General features: G+C 34.7%; 1 protein-coding gene across 1 annotated transcript; it reads left to right on the top strand.

Moving 5' to 3' along the window:
- The first annotated feature begins 1,563 nt into the window (after positions 1 to 1,563).
- Positions 1,564 to 22,392, top strand: LOC135695078 (ATP-binding cassette sub-family D member 3). Its single transcript, XM_065214033.2, has 28 exons — positions 1,564 to 1,761; positions 4,886 to 4,916; positions 5,682 to 5,728; positions 6,122 to 6,173; positions 6,622 to 6,710; positions 7,755 to 7,824; positions 8,947 to 8,973; positions 9,833 to 9,903; positions 10,367 to 10,436; positions 11,384 to 11,437; positions 11,807 to 11,863; positions 12,111 to 12,163; positions 13,353 to 13,442; positions 13,846 to 13,915; positions 14,649 to 14,718; positions 15,101 to 15,198; positions 15,688 to 15,779; positions 16,028 to 16,113; positions 16,562 to 16,628; positions 17,114 to 17,177; positions 17,572 to 17,649; positions 18,097 to 18,162; positions 18,550 to 18,663; positions 19,231 to 19,281; positions 19,769 to 19,813; positions 20,556 to 20,660; positions 21,316 to 21,372; positions 22,002 to 22,392. Exons 1-28 carry the CDS (start codon positions 1,622 to 1,624, stop codon positions 22,077 to 22,079), a joined length of 1,992 nt encoding a protein of 663 aa, XP_065070105.2. The 5' UTR covers positions 1,564 to 1,621; the 3' UTR covers positions 22,080 to 22,392.
- Positions 22,393 to 23,963: the final 1,571 nt, after the last annotated feature.

Raw genomic sequence — 23,963 nt, 5'->3', positions numbered from 1 at the left:
CAATTCAAAGTTACCAATGATTCTATTGTAACTGGCATTTTATTCAGATCTTCTGTAGGTATCTTGAAAATTGGCTTACTTTTGACAGAAAAATTGTTCGCAGGTTTTAAGGCACTACATTCAGAATTTCGTATCAATCTCTAATTACAAAAGAACAATATCAAGGGCAGAGTCAGGAAAACATCATGGCCTCACAGCCAATGACGGAGAAAGGTTGTAGATACAAAGAAAAATCGAGGAAGGTGGCCAAAATTAGAAACTTGAGGAAGTTGAAAATTTGTTTATAGTGTAAAACTACTATGTTTTGCAGGTAAGGATAAGTAAAAGAAGGGCAACAAAATATGTACAAAAGTTTTCTTCGATTTTCAAACGACGGAGGTTTCAACGTAGCTTCAAAAACTAAGCGACATGCGACAATAGGCGACGACACGGCTTTATATTGAATTTATTTATATGACGACTGCATTCAACTCAAAACTCAACATAAAACACATGACAAACACAAGTTACCCAGAAACAATAGGGTACTGACAACATGTAATGGTAACTAATGGGAAATGGCAGGGTAACTGATTACAGACAAACAAGAGTGCATTAACAAAATCACAAACTACGTCACTGACATACAACAGGAAAATCTATTGTTTAAAAATAGCCTTTTGATTTTCAAAATACAGCCATGAAAAAAATGAAAAAAAAATCAGAATAAAATTCAAAAGCCTCCTATTTTTTAGCATGAATATGTTTGCAGAACTACTTTGCACTGCAAAATACTTAGACATTAACTCATTATAACCTATTTTCTTGAATTATACGACTTATTATCGATATAAGCATTTTATATAACATTGGTTTCTAAAAATATCTATAAAACAAGGCTACCAATTTCTAGCAAAGTTTTGAAAAAACAGTTACCAGGAGAGGCGATTAAGACTGGTTGTGCTCCACATTTTCTGACCACGCTCATTTTAAACCCATTAAAACGAGGACGGTTTTACAATAAGATTTTCTTAGCTGGAAGAAGATTGACAACTTTTCTGGACTCTGATCAAGGGTACATTGAGGAAATGGGCACTTTGCCCCTTTACCCCTGTTATCAAAAGGCAACAGGGTTGGTTGCTATCTGCACCCCCATTTATGACAATAATAAACACGTTCTGATTAATTTGCGAGGCAGACATGGTTCGAGTATGCAAGTGGACTTTGCCCTATACGCTCTTTGTCCCTTCAACTTTTGTCCTTCATCCTATATGGCAGAGCCCATGCTATTGAGGGGGGGGGCACGGTTCCCCCAATTTTTTGCAAATTTTAAGCTGTAGTATAAGAGGTAATAAGCCTTGCCCCCCCCCCCACTTTCAAATTCGTGGCGCGGGCCCTGTATGGCGTGCCTCTGTTCATTTTCAAGGCCTTTTCGATATTGGTTGGCTACCAAGACATCTTCTGAAGGTGACTGCTTTTCCCGATTTAGTTTCAAACTCTTTAAAAAAATTCCTTTGAGTTCTTGTGGAGAGGCTGAGTTTTTCATTCCCATTTTTACGGTCATCCATATGCTAACAAAAATCCAATTCAATGTGAAAACAGGGTCAACACAACGCTTTGCACAGTACGAAATCCCTTCAAAATGGCTCCAACCTGGAGCAAGTTGCTCCAGAATGCCTCTCGTCAAGTTAATGCAAAGAACATACTTCTCGCCAGTTCGGTGGCCATTGCAGCACTAGGAACGTTCAAAGCAGTGACATGGCGTGGTGCTCGTAGCGTTAGGTAAGTCAGCTCTATTCACCTCTCATCTCATCTCATTTATTGCATGTTTGCGTGACCTGTCTCTCTTGGCTTTCCTTGCACCATGGCAATAAAACGCCCTGAACCAATCAATGCTTATTAATGTGAATTTATTCCTTCCACTTTCATTAAGGCGGGAGCAGCTAAATTTACTTTTTTTTGAAGGGGTATCTACCAAATTGAAGAGATACTAATTTTGGGACACCTGATAATCGCACGGGACCTGATATTTGTGGGTATGCATTTGAAAAAAAAACAGTTTCTGTGCATGCCTATGCCCAGGCAATAATTTAATGTGCCTGCAGGCACGGACGTGTTGCGGAAACGGCCAAAAACAACGAAAACATAGGAAACAAATCTCAAATAATCTCTTCTTTTATAAGGACAATGAAAGTTGTCTCACTCACTTTGTTGGCAAACGAGACCTGAACACCTTCCTAGAGCGAACGAAAAAGCTAGCAATCATGCTTACACCCTATTAATATAATAACAATTTAAGAAAAATCCAGCCTCAGATTTAAATAAATAAGCACAGTTAGCCTGAACTTAAATTTACTGATTCTTATAAAAAAAAGTGTGTGCAAACTTTCATTCAAAAGCAAAGTTTCAGTCGAGCAACATGCATATAGTTGTACCAAAGTCTAAAAATAGCATTTTGTGATGTTTTAATGTTGGAGTTGCTTCTTATTCTATTCAGCACATCAAATAATGCCAGGAAACAATTATATTTTAGCATTTTTTACTCAATTTGCAAAATATTTCTGATAAAATCATCAGATTTGAAAAATTAGAATGTCAGAATTTTGCTGAATGTGCATTTTTCACGCTTTCTGAAACACTACTTCCGGTCATTTGCTGGAATGTACCAAAGACTTCAAATGATCAGTGGCCTTTACTTTCATGACTTAAACTTTAAAAATTTCAGTTGGGTAGTTTGCTAATGGTTATGCAAAATTCCCTGTATATTCAGGGGCGCCGCAACCCAGGGTGTGGGGGGTGTCACAAGTACCCCAAAAGTATCTCAAGTGTGACCTCTTCAAAACTCTTGTTTAGAATTTCTTAAATTTGACCACATAATCTAAAAGAACAGCATAAAATACCTCTCAATATGCAAAATCAGTTAGATATGCTCAAAAGTGTGGATTTTCCAGGGAACTGGAAGCATCAAAATTCCAAAATTTTCTACCGTGGTGCCACCTCGGGCAGTAACTATATCCTTTGCCCGTCCCAATATACAGATTTGACACAACCATTAGGAAAGTCCTTTATCATCATATAAAAATAAAAGTTGCGAATTATATACAGAGTTAGTTGACAAAATGTGCTGTTGTAGAGGTTTGTGACAGCAACTAAAGAATTTCAGGCAATAATTTTTCAATCAGGTAAATTTGTATTCCACACTCCCCCCCACCCCCCTCCCCCTCCCCCTCCTCCAACAAGGCTTGCCTCGCGATGGTCCTGTGTATATTATCTACAGTTATAAACAAAATTACGGACTTATCATCACATTTAGCTTAGATGTGCTCGTCCAAAGACCCTTAAATTAATCCCTGCCTTGGTCCCATCCTACCAAGTGGAAAATTTTTTATAGTGATAGATTTTCAGTGTCATCATCCAGAAGGCCATAGGCCAGTCCCTTAATGGTCTGTATGATGTTGATGCAACAAAATTTTTCAGTATAGATCAAAGAGATTTGCATATACACTGTGGACATCATCTTAAGCTGAAGAATTCTCGCCCAAGATTGAACATTTTCAAATACTTTTTACAGAGAGGTACACATGTACTTGAAACAAAATACCAAAAATTGTAGTCCAGGCACCTAATTTGATTTAAGATTCACTTTTTTGGATTAAAGATACATTTTATTAACTTTACTTTGAAAATGGATACTTCACTAATGAACAAGCACCATGTCACTAACAACATTTTAAACCAAAATGTAAATTGTAAAATTTACCAATTACGTCTTTTGCATGCGATTTAATCAAATAGTTTTGTAGTGGTTTCTGTCCCATGTAGAAGTAGAAAAATTTTTCAAAAATACACAGTAGAATTGGGGAGTATGTTGTGGTGAGAAACATTATGAAATTCAAGGGGAGAATGATAGCACTTGTAATCATAGCCATTTGCAGAAACTCAGATAAAGACTTGCCTTGATTTTGTTTTTGGCCTTCTTATAACCTTTTAAACAATGATCTTGTGCAGAGGTGCAAATTTGCTTATTAATGACAAGATCTACTGACAAAATATGTGGTGTCTTAATGAAGAATTTAGCAGAGTCGGTTTAAAATCTTCATCACCTGTGATTCACAATTTCCACCCCTGATCTTGTGCACCCTAGCTTCAATTTTCCCAAGTATGGACCATTTGTATGTTTATAAGGAGAAGGTCATAAGGTACAATTGTTGATGTATTGCAATCCTGCCTATATTTCTATTGTTCACAGAGGAAAAAGGCTCAAATGAAGCAAACTTTTCTCTGTAAAATTTTTGAATGATTGCTTTTTATGAATACAATGCAATAGTACCCTTTGTGCTCAGTGGCGAAGCTAACCAAGAACAAAAGGAACCTGCCGAAAGGGGGTCTGGGGGCGTAGCCCCAGAAAAATTTCATGAAGCCACGCCCTGAAAACTCTTGGAAAGGAGGGAAATGCCCTTCAGGATATGTTGACATCTAGATTGCAGTGAAACATTTTTCACTGCCACATTTTGGAAAAAAGGGGACAAGTGTTTGCATCCATTCAAGTTTTTACTGCCTTACATTGAAGAAGTCCAAGGAGCATCACAAAAATTCTTTCTAAAATAAGTAACATCTGAAAATGTTTTCATTGGTTGAAATTTTTGAAATCATTAACTAAAAAGAAATTGCTTGTATAAATAGGCATATACATGTAATACAAACGGGAAACATAAATGATGCAAATTATTTAAAAAAATAAAAATAAAAGTTTTCATCCCTTCATTATTTTCTATGTCTTTTCCAGACCCCTTATCTCTACATCCCACCACTACTTTCTTGTTTGCCTATGTCACAGTTAAAAATGATGCAATATCTTTGTAAGTTTTTACCTGTCAAAGTTGTGATATCATTTTGTTTTTCATAGTGTTGGAAAGATACATTTTAATGATGACAAGGTAAGACATGGAATTTATTGGTCATTTAATTTACAAATGATAAAGTATCACTGAGTTTGGTAGAATAGATAGGGGTATTAGAATGAGGAGCAAGGGGTCTTCAAATGTCCCAAAATTGAACAAGTGGGGGCATTTATTTCTGACCCCTCCCACCCCTGGGTTGCTAGACTAAGACATTATATTCCTAAATACATGCTGAAAAGACTCTTTATGATTCCCTGATAATGGTTCCAAGTCAGCGTTGTTAATTTTTGACCTTCATATTTGCCAAAAGTGGACCATTGCCAATCTTCATTTTGACATTACCTGTGCCAAAAATTCTTATATTGTTTGGATAGTCACCTCGGGAATTGCACTTTTTTCAAAATTTTGCTTTTCTTCTACATTTTCTGCAATTTTCTGCTGCGGTGAAATAAATTCAATGTGGCAGCAAATTCTGGTCAAATCTTGAGAACTATATTTTTATTCAAAACATAGCAACTTGCTACTGAACAGTCCAAACAACATGGAGTTTTCAGTATAGACTTATTTAAACATGACATTTGAAATCTATGGGTCAATTTTCGTTGGAGATCTGTAGATAGAAAAATGCAAAACTGATGAGGTTAACAAGGAAGTCAACTTGCCTATGATGTAAAAGATATAAACCAACATTTGATTCAACATAAGCCAACATTTGATTCAAGTTTAGCTTCATAGTTTGATTGAACAATGATCTGCTGCATGCCCTATGATGAGCTATGCTAATATTTTTTTCTTTTGCAGAAAGGTAGTAAAAAAAGAAGAGCAAGTGTAGATTACAAATTTTTCAAGTATGAAAATATACAATATTGCTATCTTTAATAGTGAGAAACAGGAAAGATTTAATTTGATAGCACTTTATTTATCAAATGCTTGTTATTGGTTGCTATCTACTACCTCGTATAAAGAAAAGCCATTCCCTTTTGCATATACTTCAAACAAGATCAACCAGATCTGATAATGATTTTTAAGTAATGGGAATGGGGAGAGTAAATGGTCTTTCGGTTTTATAGCACAAAGATTTCAAATTTGATTAAATGAGAAAATTTTCACACTATATTAAGTGTCATATGAAACAATGTCATCGTTATAAGCTGTACTTCATGCCTACTATTTTGCTGTTGTTGGTTAAAAATATTTGGTAAAAGTCATTATTGCTTTTTTAAATCAAATTTTTGTTACAGGCAACTATACCACATTTTGAAAATCCTTATCCCAAAAGTTAGGTGCCCTGAGGTAAGGTTGTTTACTTTCAAAGTAATTTTTGATGGTTTGTTTTTTCATCTTATTCTGGCTCAATCTCTTTAACAGCAGCTTCTTCAATATCTCCCACTGATATTGGAAAATGTTTTGATGGGCAATGTTAAAAGGCTTTTTATCAGTGATGATTATTCTTATTCTTCTTAATGTCTTCCTATGGTTCACTTCAGAGACATCAGAACCAGAAGACACAAGGCAGATACCACTAGTTTTTGGGAGAAACCCCTCTTCCCTTAGAAGTCCCCTAGTAAGAACTTTTAAAAACATGCTCTTGTTCTGAGAGAAAGTGCCCCGATCGACCTGTGCCCCTCTAAATTTGAAATGCTTCTCACGTCTCTTGCTCAACTCCTAGATTTCCTTAATATCTGATGAGATTTATGAAAATCAATGTCATTAATGGTTGCTATACTTTCTCTGTTTTCAGTTTGGTTTTCTTCTCTTGATTGCCTTTTCCTTGATCGCAAGAACATATTGTGATGTTTGGATGATCTCGATAACCACACAGACTGAAAGGTTTGTGTTTGTGTTTATGAAATGGTATTGGACTTAGAGGATACAGATTGAAAAGCAATTGCAGTTTGTCTATAACATCTAATGGAAAACTTCAGAATTTATAATGCATAAAATACATTTTAAAATGAATGAAATCTTAGAACCACTGTTTCTAAACGGTGTCTAAAGAAGGACTATCCATAATTCGTTTGTCATTAAACTGCACCGGTTTCAGAGGCTTATAAGGACATAGTTTTGCATAATTCATTGTGCCATCTTATGCAAGAATAAATGAGCCAAATTTACAATAGGACATAGACCGGTTTGTCTGCTGTTTCTAACCTAATAAAGTGGATAATACCATAGAAGTTTAATCCATTTGGAAATTTGGTTACATTTTTTTGTAAATGCTAGGCAGTTTTCTCTTTACGAATAGTAATTGACTACTTTTAATCTTGTTTGTTTGTTTGTGAACAGTCGAGCAATCAGCTCTAGTATCAGAAGCAACTTCTCAAAGTGCAGAAGCCGATTTATCTGAAATTGTCTTGCAAAAATGTGCAGTTAGTTATGTCATTTAATTCATTCTAAATAACGTAAGAGGAAGCTACAATCCCGGAAAAATATCTTGAGAAAAAAATGCAATTTTTTTCTTGCACCTTTATTTTTCCTCTGTGAATTTGAATTCTCCTGTCCCCCTGAATCAATGTTGGATTAGTAGATCTGTCATTTGTGCTTCAAAACATGCATTCAACATTGAATGGGGAGAGGGGGATTGTTATTTCTGAAAGGGAAAAAGACCCTTTTCCTTGAAAAATCTCTACTATTTTTGTCTAGTGAAAAGTCTGTAGACATTCTCCATTGGTATCAATCAGACATGATTATATGTTTAAGTGCTGAAGAAATATTGTTGCTTTTAAAGTTTTTTACTTATTTTCTGGAATAAAAAGTTAAACTTCATTGCCCTTTAACTCATATATTTATTATTTGGTCATTTTTAGATCACTAAATGCTTGTATGTATACCAACATGAATGAACTTTAATCAATTTATATATTTCATTTGCAGTGATATCATTTCACGAAATCCGCGAGACTTGGCAAAACATTTATTAGCATGGATGTCAGCAATGCCAGCGGTAAGATATATAGATTGATGTTAGGCTGCAACCATGTATAATTTGCTTGTAAAAGGCTAGTTCTCTAGTTCTAATGCAAGCTGAGCCTGTGAATGAAAAGACGACCTTGCCTGGTATCCTGAGGAAAAATTCTGTCATTGTCTGTCTTAAAATGTTCTGTCATATGTCCAAAGCTTTTGACAGGGTTGATAAAGAATTACTGTAAAAGTATATGTTCCAAAAAATTCTGTCGTGGTAACACCATTCTCCACTACATTTCCGCTTTCTTCGCCCCAGGGATTTGAATATGTCATTTATTTTTTATCTTCCGACTGAAAGTCAGTGCCACCCCTGTTTCATTGTGATAAAAGTTAATTATGTTAGTATTTTGAAAAGGTTAAAGATGCTATACGATCTGTACGTAAAACTGAAAGAAGATGCTGTAAAATGCACTGACGATCCTACTTGTTATACTTACCGAGAATTAAATTTTACTCACGTAACATCAACAGAATAGTATTATCAACGAACAGGCTTTCTCTCAAACATGGCAAAGCTAATGCTAGGTGTTGTCAAGTAGGTCTTGCCTACGCAGCTTCCTTTTAATACAGCATATGGTACAAGTTATCAGTTCGTTGTGACCACAGTTAAAGAGAGCACGTTAAATTATGTTACGTTTTAAGCAGTACCGTAGATTCTGGTTATAGTCACACCATATTTTGGTTGAGAAACTGTGCCAGAAAGCAGAATGTGACTGTAAACGAAGCCTTTTTGAACAGTTTTGCGTATTTGTGTCTAACTTTGATGTGACTGTGAATGGTAGTGTGAATTTAAGCAGAAAGATGCGGAGTAGATTTCAGACTCTAAGCGGAGTAGATTGTTATTTATTCCTGTTTTCACAATGTTGTCGTCGTTTGACCAATTCTTTTTCTGACCCACGTGGTTTTTAACTGTTACATATGCATAAGAGGAAGTTTAAGTTTAAAGTGTGTTGATCTGAAACCAGAAGAAACTATTAAAGCAACATGTTGCTTTAAGTTTGAAAAAGTGATTTTTCAGTTTTACCTGCAATAAACTTCTCGAAGCGTGCTAGTAACGAATAACTGTCATGACTGTTTTTAAAAAATAGTCTTTTCTTTGCAGATTTCTATCGTAAATCAGCTCTTAAAGGTACGTTGTTTTTCAACGATGTGAAAAATAGTACTTTTTTAAAAATGGCTTTGAAAAAAGCAAACATTTTAAAACTTAAAAATTTTCTTCTGACTTCTTTACTCGACTTTTCTTCTCTTCAGAAAATAAAACTTCAGATCATAATTCGAATACTCTGGGCTAGGAAATATTTATACCCAGTTGTGGATCGAGATAGGCCAATCAGAAATATGATGTTTATTGCTTATTGAAAATATTATCAGTGGATTCCTAGGGTGAAAATGAACACCATTTGTCATAATAGTGGGATTTTCAAGTTAACTATGTTGTTTTGTTGTTTGTACATACAGTAGAATCACGCAGAAAAGAACCTGTTTTATAAGAACATTGAGGCTGAAATTTAACCTTTAAAACCTGAAATTTGGAAAGGCTCTTATGTATATATATAAGAAAAAGGGGTTTTTTGAGTAAATCAGGTTATGGTATATTGCATTCTAATTGGACAATCTTACAACACAAATTCATTTGATTGGTTAAAATTTAACATAAAATAAGCTGGTTTAAGTGTATTCATTAGAATTCTTGCGGTGGAAAACATTGTTAAAGTGTGCAAGGCCTGTACGTATATAAGAACCTTATAAAGAACCTTTTAGACGGGAATTTAGAATAGCAGCCTGTAAATTAAGATCCTATTTAGGCTGCCAGAAAAAAACCTAGGTTTATTTGACTTTTTTGTAATAACTTTTTTCAAATTTTCCATGAATCTAACCGGTGGATGCTGATGGCGTTTCAGTTTTTATTTTGATATTCTAAAGCTTAAAATTTGATCTGCCGTACATTCAAACATTAAATGTTCTTTACATGTTTTTCCTTTTTGCAGTATGGTTTGAACGAGTTGAAGCTTCGTTTTCGCTCAAGACTGACCTTACATCTGCAGGAACAGTATTTAAGGTGTGTGGTTTGAAGCTGCATATGATTATCTTTGCAGTTGCTTTTTCCTCTGATGAGCGGCCTAAGTTTTAAATGTAAAAGGCTGGTTAAATTATTATACAGAAAGAATTCTAGATTTATACTAGATAAATCAAAAGGAGTATTTTGTGAATCTTGTAAAGGGAGCGAGATGGACCCTGTATAGTTTTAAGTGAACAAAATAATTTGAATTTTTTAGTACAAATAATGTTCGTTTAGGTCTTAATTTAGATTAACTTAACTTCTCCATCTCATGTGCAATAGGACTGCAGATATATCAACGATTATTTTCGAAGCTAGTTATATCATATTATATCCCATGTATGCATAGAAGAAACCAACATATAATGAAAAGTAGGTAACAAACAACATCACTTCAATTCTGTAAATATGCAACTGCTTCAAATTGTATTTTGACAAAATTTCAATCAATCTTTTTTTGCAGTGGGTTCACATACTACAAAATGAGCAATTTAGATAACAGGATATCCAATCCTGACCAACTGTTGACGCAGGTATATGTTAAGCAATCGTGTTTGCCTTATGCTAACGAAAACTCCTGTTTACCGGCCTTCTATATAGTGCTCGATGCCCTGTTGACTACGTGAACACTTTTGCGTCTCGAGCAGTATGGTTCTAAGTTGCAACTCAACGTTTCATTATTATATCTGACTGTATATCTACAATGTTAAATACTTTCAATTATAGCCTTAAATTTAAAGGAATCTGTTGGTATTGACGAAAACTTACAAGCTTTGACATATAATATTGCCAACATATTGTCCTAATTGCGAACGTTACACTATTAAAAACTATTCCTCTTTGGAGAGATATACTCTCGGTGAATCTGACATCAGAGAATTATTTAAACTCGGGCGCCTATTCATAATGAATTGAATTATTTGACTTGGAGCGTGAACAAAGTAACACCATCCTTGTGCCATCTTCAACGAGTAATGAAGGAAACTTTCGCGGTTTGAAATACATTTCAGGACTTAAAGACAGATGATTCAGCAAAATGCCGTTGTGCTTAGTGCTCCGTCGGTTAACTGCAATGTAAATTTCAAGGAACATCATATAATTTGACGCATATCTCATCTTAATTTGAATTTTCCACGCAGTCGTTTACTTCATCATAAATAAAAAACAATAGAAACCCGCGTGTAAGAACCTAGGGATTTAAGAACCTACTGGCAGAAATTTGCTTTTTATAATACTCCAAAATATAAGACTGTCAATAAGTACCTTAAAATGCAAGAACCTGTTTTGCCAAACTCTGAAAAAAGTAGGTTCTTACACGCAGGTTTTAACTGTATCAACTGAAGCACGTCTCAGTCAATTTATTTGCTTTTCTAATTTTCGAATTCCACGTGAAACCAAAGGTCTAAGCGTTATGTTGAGTCTTACACGATTTTGTTGATAAGTATCAAGTTTTACACCAGTCTTTTCTTGATCTTTTTAGGACGTGGACAAATTCTGTTCCAGTGTTGTGGAACTTTATTCTAATGTTAGCAAGGTACTGTGTTTGTTTTCCTTGTTCTTTGGAGTTGCATCCTTATTCACATCTAGATATACAAACTCTTGTTGCTGCTTTGATGTATAGAAAAGGGCAGTTCCAAGTTGCATGCTGGTAGCATTAAGCGCGAAACATTGTGTTTAAACAGATTTACTGGGAGATATACTCTAGATGAATCCAACTAATGTTTATATGTCAATGCTTTATTGACAGTCTACAAATTTTGTAATTTTTGTTACTACTTAGCAAGAAACAAGTACTCTGGCGCTATTTTTTCGATAGTTGTACAGCCGCAAGCAAATCATTATAATTAAAAACTTTGTAGTAGCATTGTTCTTTTTTAATCTCTGCAACTTCATTTATTTTCAGCCTATCTTAGATATAATACTTTACGTCAAAAGACTGACGGGATCTATCGGAGCTTTGGTGAGTGGTGCATCCTTTTAATGCGCATTTTAAAGCCTTTTGCCATGTTGTTTAAACGTTTGTTGTAGATGTCGAAAAGACATATTTCCAAAGGACTTTTAATTTTTCTTCGCAATACTATCATGTGGATTTCTTTGTTTAGTTCGTTCCCTTTTAGGAATTCCTCGAAAACTTTACATTCTTTGTAAATGTCCAAATTACAAATTGATGCAAAAACTTCCTTCAGCATTCTACGTTTCTGTTTCAGGGACCGGCTGCCATGATAGGGTATTTGGCTCTTTCGGGAGCTGTTCTCACAAGGTATTTTTTCATTTTTCTCTCCATAAAATCGATTTTTGTAAATAGGGGTTAATTTACACATAGGTAATTAATGCAAGAGATGTGTTATGTTCCCTCGCTATGGCATAAAACTTTTAAATCACAACTTAACATTTTTCTTGAAGTGAACAACTTTTGAAATGTCCCTTTTTTATTATACCTTTTACAAAATAACATGTTTTTCAGTAATAGTTGCAATGTCAATGGACTAAACAATTAAGAAAAAAATGTCAAGGGAAACGTCGCACGTACACTCTTTTTTTATAAGAACAATTTTATAAGGGCACGAGCCTCAAAATTGGTCAAAAGTTAAGAACAAATTAAAAGCAAGCTGAGGCTAAGCTTCTGCAAAATGCAATTTTGAAAGACGTTTTTTCTCAAAATCGAGGATTTTTAGCGATTTGTGGGTGCTTTTTCGATGAATATTCAAATTTATCAGCAAATTTAGGCTGTTGCATTCCCTTTTTTGCCAAATGAAGCCTGAACACCTCCTTAGAGCGAAAAAGCTAGCACTCGCACTGCTTACACCCTATTAGATTAAGAACAAATTAAGAACAATCCAGCCTCAGATTTTCGAAAAAATTAAGAACAGTCAGCCTGAACTTAAATTTACTGGTTCTTAAACTGTTGGCACCTGACATATTCCCATTCAGATTACGAAATTGTAAAAGTACGCTTTTGTGTTCTTCATTACGAATAGAATAACAGTTAGTGTATCTTATGTTATTTCTGAATGCGGCTGTATAGTCACTGTAAACTATCCTGGCAAATTCAAATAACACATCCTCTTAACGTAACACTTCCTGTGCCGTACCATACCCTAAAATTAACAACCATAGCCATAAGACGTTATTTGTCCAAAGCATTTGATAGAGTTTTCTTTCTGATGGTTTCCTTATGTCTTGATGGCATTGCCGCATTTTTTATCTCTTCATTCCATATGTACATTATACTTTTCCTTTCTTTTCAACTCTTCACCAACTTCCTATTTTTCTCTTTTCTCTTGAGGGGGAAATTTCCAAAGACAAATATTCAACATCTTTGCCGCAACGATGCAAATTGTTCCTAACTATGTATCAAGGGAAAAGCAAAATGTATTCCCAAAACAAATTGTCCCCAAAGCCATGGACAATCTTCCATTTTTTATGTTTGTCAAACCATTTCTTCACAGGTTAAGAAAACCCGTGGGGAGAATGACAATGCAAGAACAAATTCTTGAGGGAGAATTCCGATATGTCAATTCGAGGATAATTACAAACAGGTTTGAAAGGCCTTCACCATTCCACTGTCCAAATCTACGATGTTTACCAAAATTATTTGGAACACAGAGGATTTTGCGTTTTTTTATTGCTTTTCCCAAATATAGCTACATCCGCCACCCCCTCCCTCCTGTGAAGATATTTGAACTTTCCTTGGCTGGGAATGGTAGGATATGAGGTTTTATTGTTGATGAATGTAGTGATTATTGAGGTAGTTGTTAGTTGAAAAACTCTTGGGTAAAAGTCTGATTTGTGCTGTAAAAGCTATGAGCTTTCAATGCGAAAGTTTTTGTAAAATGCATCCTTGTACCCTAAAGACGTCCTTGTTCTTCCCGATTTATAATCATAATGCATGCAAAATGTTATTTTGTTATTGCTAGAAGTGCCATACTTTCTCCTTTTCAGTGAAGAAATTGCTTTTTATCAAGGAAACAAACGAGAATACATTACAATGAAATCCTCTTTCCAGCATCTCGTGAGTAATTTTAATTTTATTGCCTGACTACTCTATGTGGATAGGACGGAAAAGAAACTATGAACAGCATCTCACTGTTAAACAATCAGTATAAAAATATTCCAGTTAAAATATCAGTTTTTTTATGTTCACGAAATATGCTGCATCGAATATTAACGGCAATCGACATGAATTGACTGGCTGTTTCTGCTTTTGTTTGTGTAATTAAGAATGTTGGTATTTTAAACTTGTCATTCATTCTGGTTAGAGCTCAACCTTTAGAGCTTTCGGTCATTTTAATCAGCTTCAATAAAACCTCTACGCTACAAAGCAACGGACAAAATCAGGGGCGGACACTTGGTCAAATATTGGGGGCGCGCCTATTGTTTTGACAATATGACGTCACATTTTCCTATTGTTTTAGAACAAAAGATTGGGGGAGGGGAGGCAACCAACCCCAGGTGTCCGTCACAGGACACAGTTCAGTAACTGACACTTCAGTAGCAAATGTTCGCTTTATGAAAGTGCCATTTTGTTTGTTTGCCAATGGATATCTGCACTCTTTGCGTTTAGCCCCTATCATCTAGAACTGTGTCCCTGTTTAAGTCAGTGGCATGATAGAATTCAAAAATATTGTTTTTATGCTTTATTTACTTTTTACTCACTGTAGGTTCTATTCTTGATCATTGTATATTTTGATCTGGAAACTGCGCACAACTTTCAATTTCATGCAACTTGACGATTTTTAATCTAGGTCGACCACTTGAGGAACTTCTTAAACTTCAGATTCAACGTTGGGATTATCGACAACATTATTGCCAAATGTAAGTGTTTTCAACTGAAACAATATTTGTCATATTTCTGCCGTCGATTTTCTTTTCAGTTATTATTCAATGTATACATTCATTCATAAGTCTTCCTCGAGATGACAATTTACCATGCATGCCTCTGAATGTCATGTCTTTTACAGGATTTGAATATATTTTTGATTGACCAAATCACTTTTTTATTCAGCTTTTTTATTCAGTTTTTTTTAGAAACTTTTTATAAATCTTGGATGAATTATATTCTTTTTCATGAAACTGATCTATAGATCATTCATAAGAAATTTGTCTGCTTCTGTCGCATGCAATTTCACTGGACCTCTCACTTGAATCTAAAATTACTTTCTCTGCTTTCTTTTTACAAACAATGCTCTGTTTTCAGATTTTGCCACCGTCATCGGATTTCTGGTTGTAAGTAGGAGTTTCATGGACACCTCAGACCAAAGAAGAATGCAAATGACCCATAGTGAGATTATGGAAGTGAGTCTACATTATATATGAGAATCAATTTGTTTTTGTTTCTAACCAACATCGGACTATAGCCTAGAGAACACTGGGAGACTATGCTTGGAGCATTGCCCAGTCCTTCCGCTCGATTGAACGAACTCCCATTCAGGATGTCTTCTCTCAACATGCTCCCAGAAAGAATTTCAAATGGACATCCGCTCAAAAATTTCAAAATGCATATTTGATATTTAAAACTTTTTATTTAATTTGTACTTTTGATTATTTTTTTGCTGCTTTACCCGTAACAAACTAAGGAAAGATGCGATAACATTTAATGCCTGCCCGGTCTTTGAAGGAAAGTTCAAATAATCAATTAACTTTTCATTTTTTCATCTGTGTTTGTAAACTTCTGTGCACCATGGATACCGAACAATAAAAGTTGTATATTTGTTTCTTTGTATGTTTTGCTGCGATTAAGTGGCTCTAAGTTTCTTATTCGAAATGTCTCGATTATTTCTTTAGGATTATTACAAAACGGGACGAATGATGGTAAAAATGGCGGAAGCGATTGGAAGGCTAGTTTTATCTGGCAGGGAGATGACACGTCTTGCAGGGTAAGACAACTCAATTATGATCATATTGAAAACTTAGTGGTTTTCCGTATTAGTTTTTTTTGCCCGTCTGTTCTGCAAAAATATAAAAGCAGATTCGTATGCATATTCAATGTCACTAGCAATACATCATTGCATCTAATTTGAAGGAAGGTTTTACTTATTCAAATTTAGGCAAGAGCACGGCCGGGTTACCTTCTAAATTTGTTATAATTTCAAGCACATTTTAACTGAAAATTTATGTCATCAAGGTTTACACAGCGAGTCACAGAGATCATGGAGGTTCTTGATGATCTACAGAAAGGAAAATATAAAACTTCGACAGTCAGCAACGAGGGTAAGGAGTTGCAGAAAATACTGATACTTACTACTCTTGAACAGTTACATGCTCACTGTGTGAAGTATTCAACGGTCTATCATAGATATAAACTTAATCCAATTCTGATCTCTATTTTTATTATTTCTTTGTCGTCGATGCAATTTTTGGCAGTAGTTCCTGAACCTCAAAGTAAAGTAGAACTTTCACATTAAACGCTCTGACGATTTGAGCTCTCAGGTAAAATTACCAGATATCTTTGATAAAAGTAAAGAATTTCAAAGCTTTGTAAGAATTTTTAATTTCTGGGATAAATCATCCACGTACCTTGAAGTTTAAGAATTTAAAAATTAGTATTAATTGTTTTAATTATAGTTTTGTATTTAGATGAGAAATTTTTTCATTCCATTTTTGTCTCATTTAAGATGTAACCGCTTTTTATTTCAAATTTTGTCTTTTTTGTTACCAGAAAGCAAAAGTAAATTTGATTATACCAATGGAAAAGGCGAAGTCATTGAGCGGGACCACATAATAAGGTTACATTTTGCAATTTGTGTATCTATTTCTGAAAATCGATAAAAGATCATCTCTGACGTTCAGACAAAGACAAAACTTGCTACATCTGTTAATATTTTTTAATTGGATGTAGCTCAAAATGAAGAATCACAGTTTTGTCAATTGATTTCGATTTGCGTTTTTATTTTATCCAATTTGAAGTTAATATCAATTGATTTTCATAAATATATGCAGACCGTTCGGCATCACCTGGTGCCTTTGTGGCTGAGTACATAAAAAAATTAGCTAGTTTTACATGTCCGCAAAAACATTGCAAATATGACGCTGTGATAAGGCTAAGAAAACTACTCGCTTCCATCTTCCATCGTTCAGTTGATGATGGAATAAATGTGGTATATCGTTTTGTAAAACAAGGAATACCGCGTCTCGTGCGATCTCTATTTCTTTTAAAGCAATATGTGTCCATTGTTTAATTCTGGAGGAATACCTATCATCTTTTTTATAGATTTGAAAATGTGCCTCTCGTTACACCAAACGGAGATTGCCTTGTTTCTGAAATTTCATTCGAGGTAGGGCCTAACGTACTGTTTTCTGATATATTTTGTATCTGTTGCTAGCTAGCTTCTGACGGTAGTTTTTCAGGACGCTGATCAGCTATGCTTATCGAGTAGTGTCCCGGTCGTTCCTCTCGATGTGATGACACCTCGTGGTTCCTACTCCTGGCATTGCAGAGAAGTAGCGACTCTCTACATTTTAAATGAAAGATTCGTCCTATCATTTGCTCGAACCAAAAACCCTTGGATCTGTTGCCCACGACTCTAGCCAATGAGCCATCCTTAGTTAGATTGCGCTTAAAAGATTGCCCTTAAAACAGGCCTAAATTGCTAAGCCGCTACTTGTTGCCTGTGTTTGTCTCTTATGGTCCAATAGAAATGTTCTTTATATAGTTGCCTTATTTTCTAGGTTAAATCTGGCGTTAATGTCCTTGTTTGTGGGCCAAATGGTTGTGGCAAGAGTTCATTGTTCAGAGTTCTTGGCGAGGTGAGATTAAACTAAGCCTGATGTTGTAGTTCTTGCATTTTCGCTTCGTCTCACTCTTTTTAAAAGTTCTTCATAGGTTCTTATAATCAAAGTGAAATAGCAAACCTTTATTATTTAAACTTGTCTTTTTTGTTAAAAATATGTTTACAAAATGGTAAGGAGAACAGAAAATATAATAACGATGAAAACTCTGAATGCAATATCTTTATACCAAATCATAAAGTTATTGAGCACCGTTTAATTTACAAGGCTCTAATTTACTTTGAATCTTTTTAAGGCTTTCTGTTTTTATAAGTCCCTAGAAATTCCACAAATCGGTTTTTCCAGTGCTTGAAATGTTCTGTCTGTTATCATCGCTTTTATTCGCTCGCAACCTTTGCATTCTATCGTCTCAGCCTTCTTTACCCAACCTATTTACATATCATCGTGTTTCTGATTTTATTGCAGCTCTGGCCATTATTTGGTGGACGTTTAATCAAACCTCACCGTTCAAAACTCTTCTACATTCCACAAGTGAGTCTCTACTTCTATTCTTCTATTTTTACGAAGCCTGAGTTCAAACGACTTTTATTCCTCATATTTTATCTTGAAACTAAGGTGTCGAAATTTCAAACTCCCGACGTAAAAAGATAGCTCTACAGTGCTGAAAAACTTAGCTAAGAAACGGTGGCAATCCAAGTACCAAAGCATGTGTGCTATGTTCGTCGAAGAAACAGTTAATGTTTTTCTGAAAGAATACGAGCAACAACTCAAAGACAATAGCAATGAACAGTTGGCCAGAAAGTTATTCTCTCTTTGAATTGTATTATCTCTCGTCGATTTACATTGCTACTAACTACTGCTCAATTAGCTTGTATTGTTTTATGCTATCTGATAATGTTTTAATGATATCTCACTCAGAGGCCGTACATGACAATGGGGACACTGCGAGATCAAGTTATTTATCCTGACACAAAAGAAGATATGAAGAAGAAAGGGTATTCAGATGAAGATTTGGAAGCCTATCTCAACAAGGTTGCTAGCTGTTTAAATATTTTTTTGAATGCTGATAAGAGTAATTGGACTAATCAGAATTAAAGATTTACTGGCCTATTTCAACTATATTCAAGCCTATTTTGCAAGTTTAATCAACACCTACAAAAATGAATGTGTAGAAAAATAGGCCTAAATCTAGCCGCAAGGCACGTTTGTTGTCATATTCTTGAATTATATTTTTGAATAAATCTCTCAGCCAATCACAGATTTTGAGCCTATTCTCCATAAGCCTTAAAGTAACAGTTCTCTGAATTTTATCAAGTGACAATGCCACAAAAGTTGACTGAGATAAGAATTTGTTGGCAATTTAACTTTTTGATAAATTTTTACCATGTTTCAGTTTTGACTTTCGTTCTAACTAACTAACAGTTGTAAAAAGTTTTAACTAATAGTAGTAAAATTTTAACTTTTCTCGTTGTTATTACTTAAGTTTTTATGGAGTCTTAGTTTGTTGCTAATAATATTGCTTGCATAGATTTTTGGATAGCTGCCATGAAGATTCATGTCCGATTTTTGATCAGTAAATTAACACAACCCTTGCTATAGGTCCAGTTGGAATATATCCTTGAGCGCGAAGGTGGATGGGATGTTGTTCAGGTATTTTATGTCCTTCAAGTTTTTTATCATTATTGTCATCGCAATTGCCCCTCAGTTTATTATGATTGATTTTTTATTGCTTCCTTACGACGGTAAACCTGCTTTTGACTGAAGTGAACAATGCTACGTGATAGGTTTAACCCCACCCTTGTAAAAAATAAGCAAATTAATGGATCTCTGCTCCTTTATTTTGTTTTTCTTTTAACACTGAAAAGGGCAAGTAAGTTAGTATATTTATTCACGAATATCTGTTTGTGAAAGAGTTAATAAGTGACGAAATACGTTATTGAAAGAAACAAATGTTGTTGTTGCCATTAGCGAATTAAGATAAGAGCGAACATTCAAGAACGTTACTGCGGAAAGCACGAAAAGTTGAAGAAAATCAAGACACGACCTTTGAAGCATTTTAAAATAGAAGTGAGGTTGGAGCATGCGTTGTTAAGTTTTGAAGTTTTTACCAGTATCAGTTTTTGAAATTTCTTTTTAGGATTGGATTGACGTTCTAAGTGGTGGTGAAAAGCAGCGTGTTGCTGTGAGTAATTTCATTTATTTATAAGAATTTATTATTATTACATATAAATTCTTAGAATTTATGAAGTCAAATATTTCGTTTGCACCTGAAGTATAATATCTCTTAATCGTTGCAAGCATGATCAGTAATTTTTCAAAGTGTTCAAAAAATTATGTAAACCATTTCCAGTTACTTCCAGTTTTTCGAAAAGATATTCATACACCCTTTCTTTCTGTACCATCAACTAATTTCTATGTCGATAAGTCAGTTGTTTCATTAAGTAGGCAATCATATGGGGGAACTGTGAGTTAATTTTCGTTTGCTCTTTTAGACTCAGTTCATTGATTTTTCATTAAACTACGTATAATGTAATTTAATCAACTTGCAACAATATTAGCAACTACATATTATATAAAAAGACAATCAAAATTGACAATAAAAGATTTGCCGTGGCGGATTTTCTTGAGGGTGAACTCTTTCAATGGCTTAGCTAATCGAGGAAGAGTACCCTCTTTTCATATGATGATTAAAGAAGATAAAGGTAAATTTCAATTAACTGTAAAGTTATACTTCTTCAGGGATACTTCTCTGAGAGTCCATATCCAGGCTCTTTGGTACTTCTTCCAATAATCCTTTAGGCATTATAGCCTTTGCCTAGAGAACGATAACTTAGTATCTACAGAATCTCTGCATAAAGTAATTTTCCCAAGGGTACACATACCTTAGAGTACACGTACTGTAACTGAGCAGCTCTTCCATTTAGATGGCACGACTCTTCTATCACAAGCCGCAGTTTGCAATTCTTGATGAATGCACAAGCGCTGTTAGTGTCGACGTGGAAGGATTTATGTATTCACACTGCAAAGAGGTGAGACACAAGCATCTATTGCTTACACACTCGTTCAATAAAAAACCTTTCATTTTCGTAGTGCATCGTCAAGAGAATTTTTTTGATAAAAGTCGATGGATAGAATTTTTTAAAAAAGTAATGTCTTATTCTACCTGAAAATGATTCACTTTTGCCCAAAGTCTTGAAAGCCTGCCTCAGCCATTGCTTATTTTTGAATGTGAGTCAGTGGTTACTGTTTTGAGACTTGGCTTAGTTTGTATCAAACCCTCCCTGTCAAAACTTTCCGACTTTCTCGGTAAGGTTACAAGGTGAAATTTTAATGGATTGTAACATGCATTTCGCTGACTTTGTTCATCGCAAAATTGCACTTTCAAAATATCCGGTGTGTGATATGTACTGTTAATTGATATTTATAAAAAATGTATTTACTGGAATGCTGTGAAGTGTTGGACTCTGTGTGTCCCCTATCTCTATGATGTGCCCTGAAGCACTTTGCGCTTTTTGTGTGTAGAACTGGGCGGTTCTAGGCTATAGCTCCGGGTTGGTTGATAATTTATGCTCATAATTTGCACTTTGTAATGCCCACTCTGCCTGCTTGATTACTTGATTTCAAAATGGTATGCTTCTGTCACCATTGACGTATTGTGGTAATCCGATTTTTGTTCATCTTCAGGTTGGCATAACACTCTTCACTGTGTCACATAGAAAGTCGCTATGGCGGCATCATGAGGTATGTTACAGCTTGCTTGTTGCTAGAAAAAGCTTTGAGGGATTGAAAAGATAACAAGAAAACTGAGTGCTTAAATCTTTATATGTGACTTTGAAAAAAGCAAGCATTTTACAGCTTGCTGAAAAATTTTCTTTCTGACACTCCGCAGAGTATGAAACGTCCCAATATGGGTCCGAATGTACATTGTTGAAAATGTAAACCAAGCTGTGGATCGAAATAGGCCTAGAATAATGACTCTGAATCAAGTTGAATGTCATTTGATAGAAGAGAAAATTGGCTAAAATAAATTTACTGACTAAAATTCTCTTGTAAGATGTTACATCGGTTGCCAAGTTCTGAGTTTGCTATTTTTTTAATTATTTCAAGCTCAATTAGAAAAGGAATGAAAAAAATTGAAAAATATAACCAGAGATTTTGGAAGCATTTAAAAGTTGGAGTTGAACAGGTTGGAAAGGTCATTGTGCCACAGAAAAAGGGATAAATTTCAAGAAAGAGGAAATTTCCCAGAAGTTTAAAGCACGTATCCATTGCTTCCTGGTTCCGAAATATCTGTACAGTATTATAAGTCCCCAATTGTTATTAATTGTTATATATTGCAAGGATTAATGTAATAAATTTTGTCGTTGCAGTTCGTGTTGTACATGAATGGGAGAGGAGGCTTTCAGTTTGAGCCAATGGACACCTGTGACATCGACTTTGGCTCATAAAATGAATCACTCCAGTTTTTTTATCTGACTCTAGATTTGCTTATCTAACTTTAGATTTGTTAATCTAACTTTAGATTTGCTAATCTAACGTTAAATTTGCTTATTTCACACTAACACAAGACACCAGTGTAATTACTGGCCATAGGACGAATTTTTTTGAGAATGTGAATTATGTTTTTGGTAAAATTATTGAACAGGATTGTATAGATACCCAATATAGTATCGTGTGATTATAATCTGTGCAAAGTTTTACGTGCTAATTATTGCTGTCTATTCCACTAGAATTTTCAAGAAAATATTGAATTTGTTTGATACAATTTAGTATTTTTTTTCGAATGCCTTCAATAAAGCTCTCAATTACCACCACCAAGGGAACATCATCGTCCGTTATCTCATAATCATATTTTTAACCATCCATTTACAACATTAACAATATCCTGTCTCCGAATTTTCCAACATGGCTATATATACCACTGGTTTTATCATTAGCGGTCAAAATAACAGTGGAACAAACCAAGATTAAGATTCATTATGATTTTCTCTTTCTTTGCAGTAAGAATTAAAGGCAATCTGTCACGGCGTTGATTGGTTATAAGAACAAAGGGATTTTTATTGTTTCCAGTCCCCCTTTAATTTATCGCATTGTAAAAAATATGGCGGAGCGCTGGAATCGTGTTTAGGCCATTGTTCCAGCTATTGTTCTCGTTAACCAATCCACAACGAGACAGATTGCCTTTAAACGTTTAGATCCGTAACTTTTGTTATACGTGAGGAACCTCAAATACATTCGCACCCAATGAAATATCTCATATCGAGACAAATCGATTGGTGCTATCGATCTTTCGGGGTGTGTATCTGTTGGTGCTATTGGTGCTAAATCGATTGGTGCTATCGATAACGTACTTCCATTCGGGGTGTGTATTGTCTACAATAAGAATAACAACAACAGGTTTCATTGAATTAGTTAGTTGTACGAAAAGACTGTGCTTGTTCTTCTCATGGGTTTGTAGAATCGAAAATTTATTTGTTGACTTCAAAGATTGGACTTCAAACTTTAAAGCAGAAAAATTGTGTGGCCTTTTGATAGTGAACAAATTTGCTGAAAACATGCCTAGGCTAACCTGTATTTATGATAAACAAGAAAAATTCTTATCACCTTAATAGAAATTATCGAATCTCGTATGAATGGAAGCAAAAAGAATATCACGTTTCGACTTTTCACAACGAGATTTTAAGCGAGTATGTTTGCGCCCCCTGTTTGTCATCGAGTCCCCATCTTTCAGCTCTTTATTTTTACAATCATAATGGTCTGAAATGCTCGCTTACTTCACATGGTCAAAATATAAGCCACTTTCAGTAGTCTTCTCTTCCTTTGGAAGCCACCCTCGCTGCAGCGACTACTTCATCGCTTTGAGGAAAAACACTGCTTGTTAGATATAATGGTTTTATTAAAAACACTGCATTTATTTAGATTTTATACCCTCGAAAAATTCAGACACTCTGCTAAAAGTGATGGAAGATTCATATCAAAATTCTACCTGTAGGTAAAGTCTTAAAACATTTTTAGAGAGAAAATTTCCAAAACCTTAATTGTACAAATGGGTCAATTGCCAAAAATTATATTTTTCTTATACTGTTAATAATATATCCTGTGAAATTTTCAGTACAGCTGGCACTTCAAAGTGTGTTTTCATAAATTAATTCTGGCCAATCTTGTTTCTTAATAATCAAAGAAATTTTGCAAGATTGTTTAACTGCAAAACAGTCCCAAATTTACCGCTTCTAATAAGAATAATTACAGCTGAAAAATTTTCATTTCAATTTTAACACATGTATACAGAGTTATATTTTAGAAATTAATATATTTTTTAAATTTGGCACAGT

Source organism: Rhopilema esculentum, chromosome 8, assembly GCF_057945365.1.
Source record: "Rhopilema esculentum isolate cy_ngs chromosome 8, ASM5794536v1, whole genome shotgun sequence".
NCBI classification, from domain to species: domain Eukaryota; kingdom Metazoa; phylum Cnidaria; class Scyphozoa; order Rhizostomeae; family Rhizostomatidae; genus Rhopilema; species Rhopilema esculentum.
The sequence above is the reverse complement of the archived record's forward strand: the minus strand, read 5'-3'. Positions and strand labels throughout refer to the sequence as shown.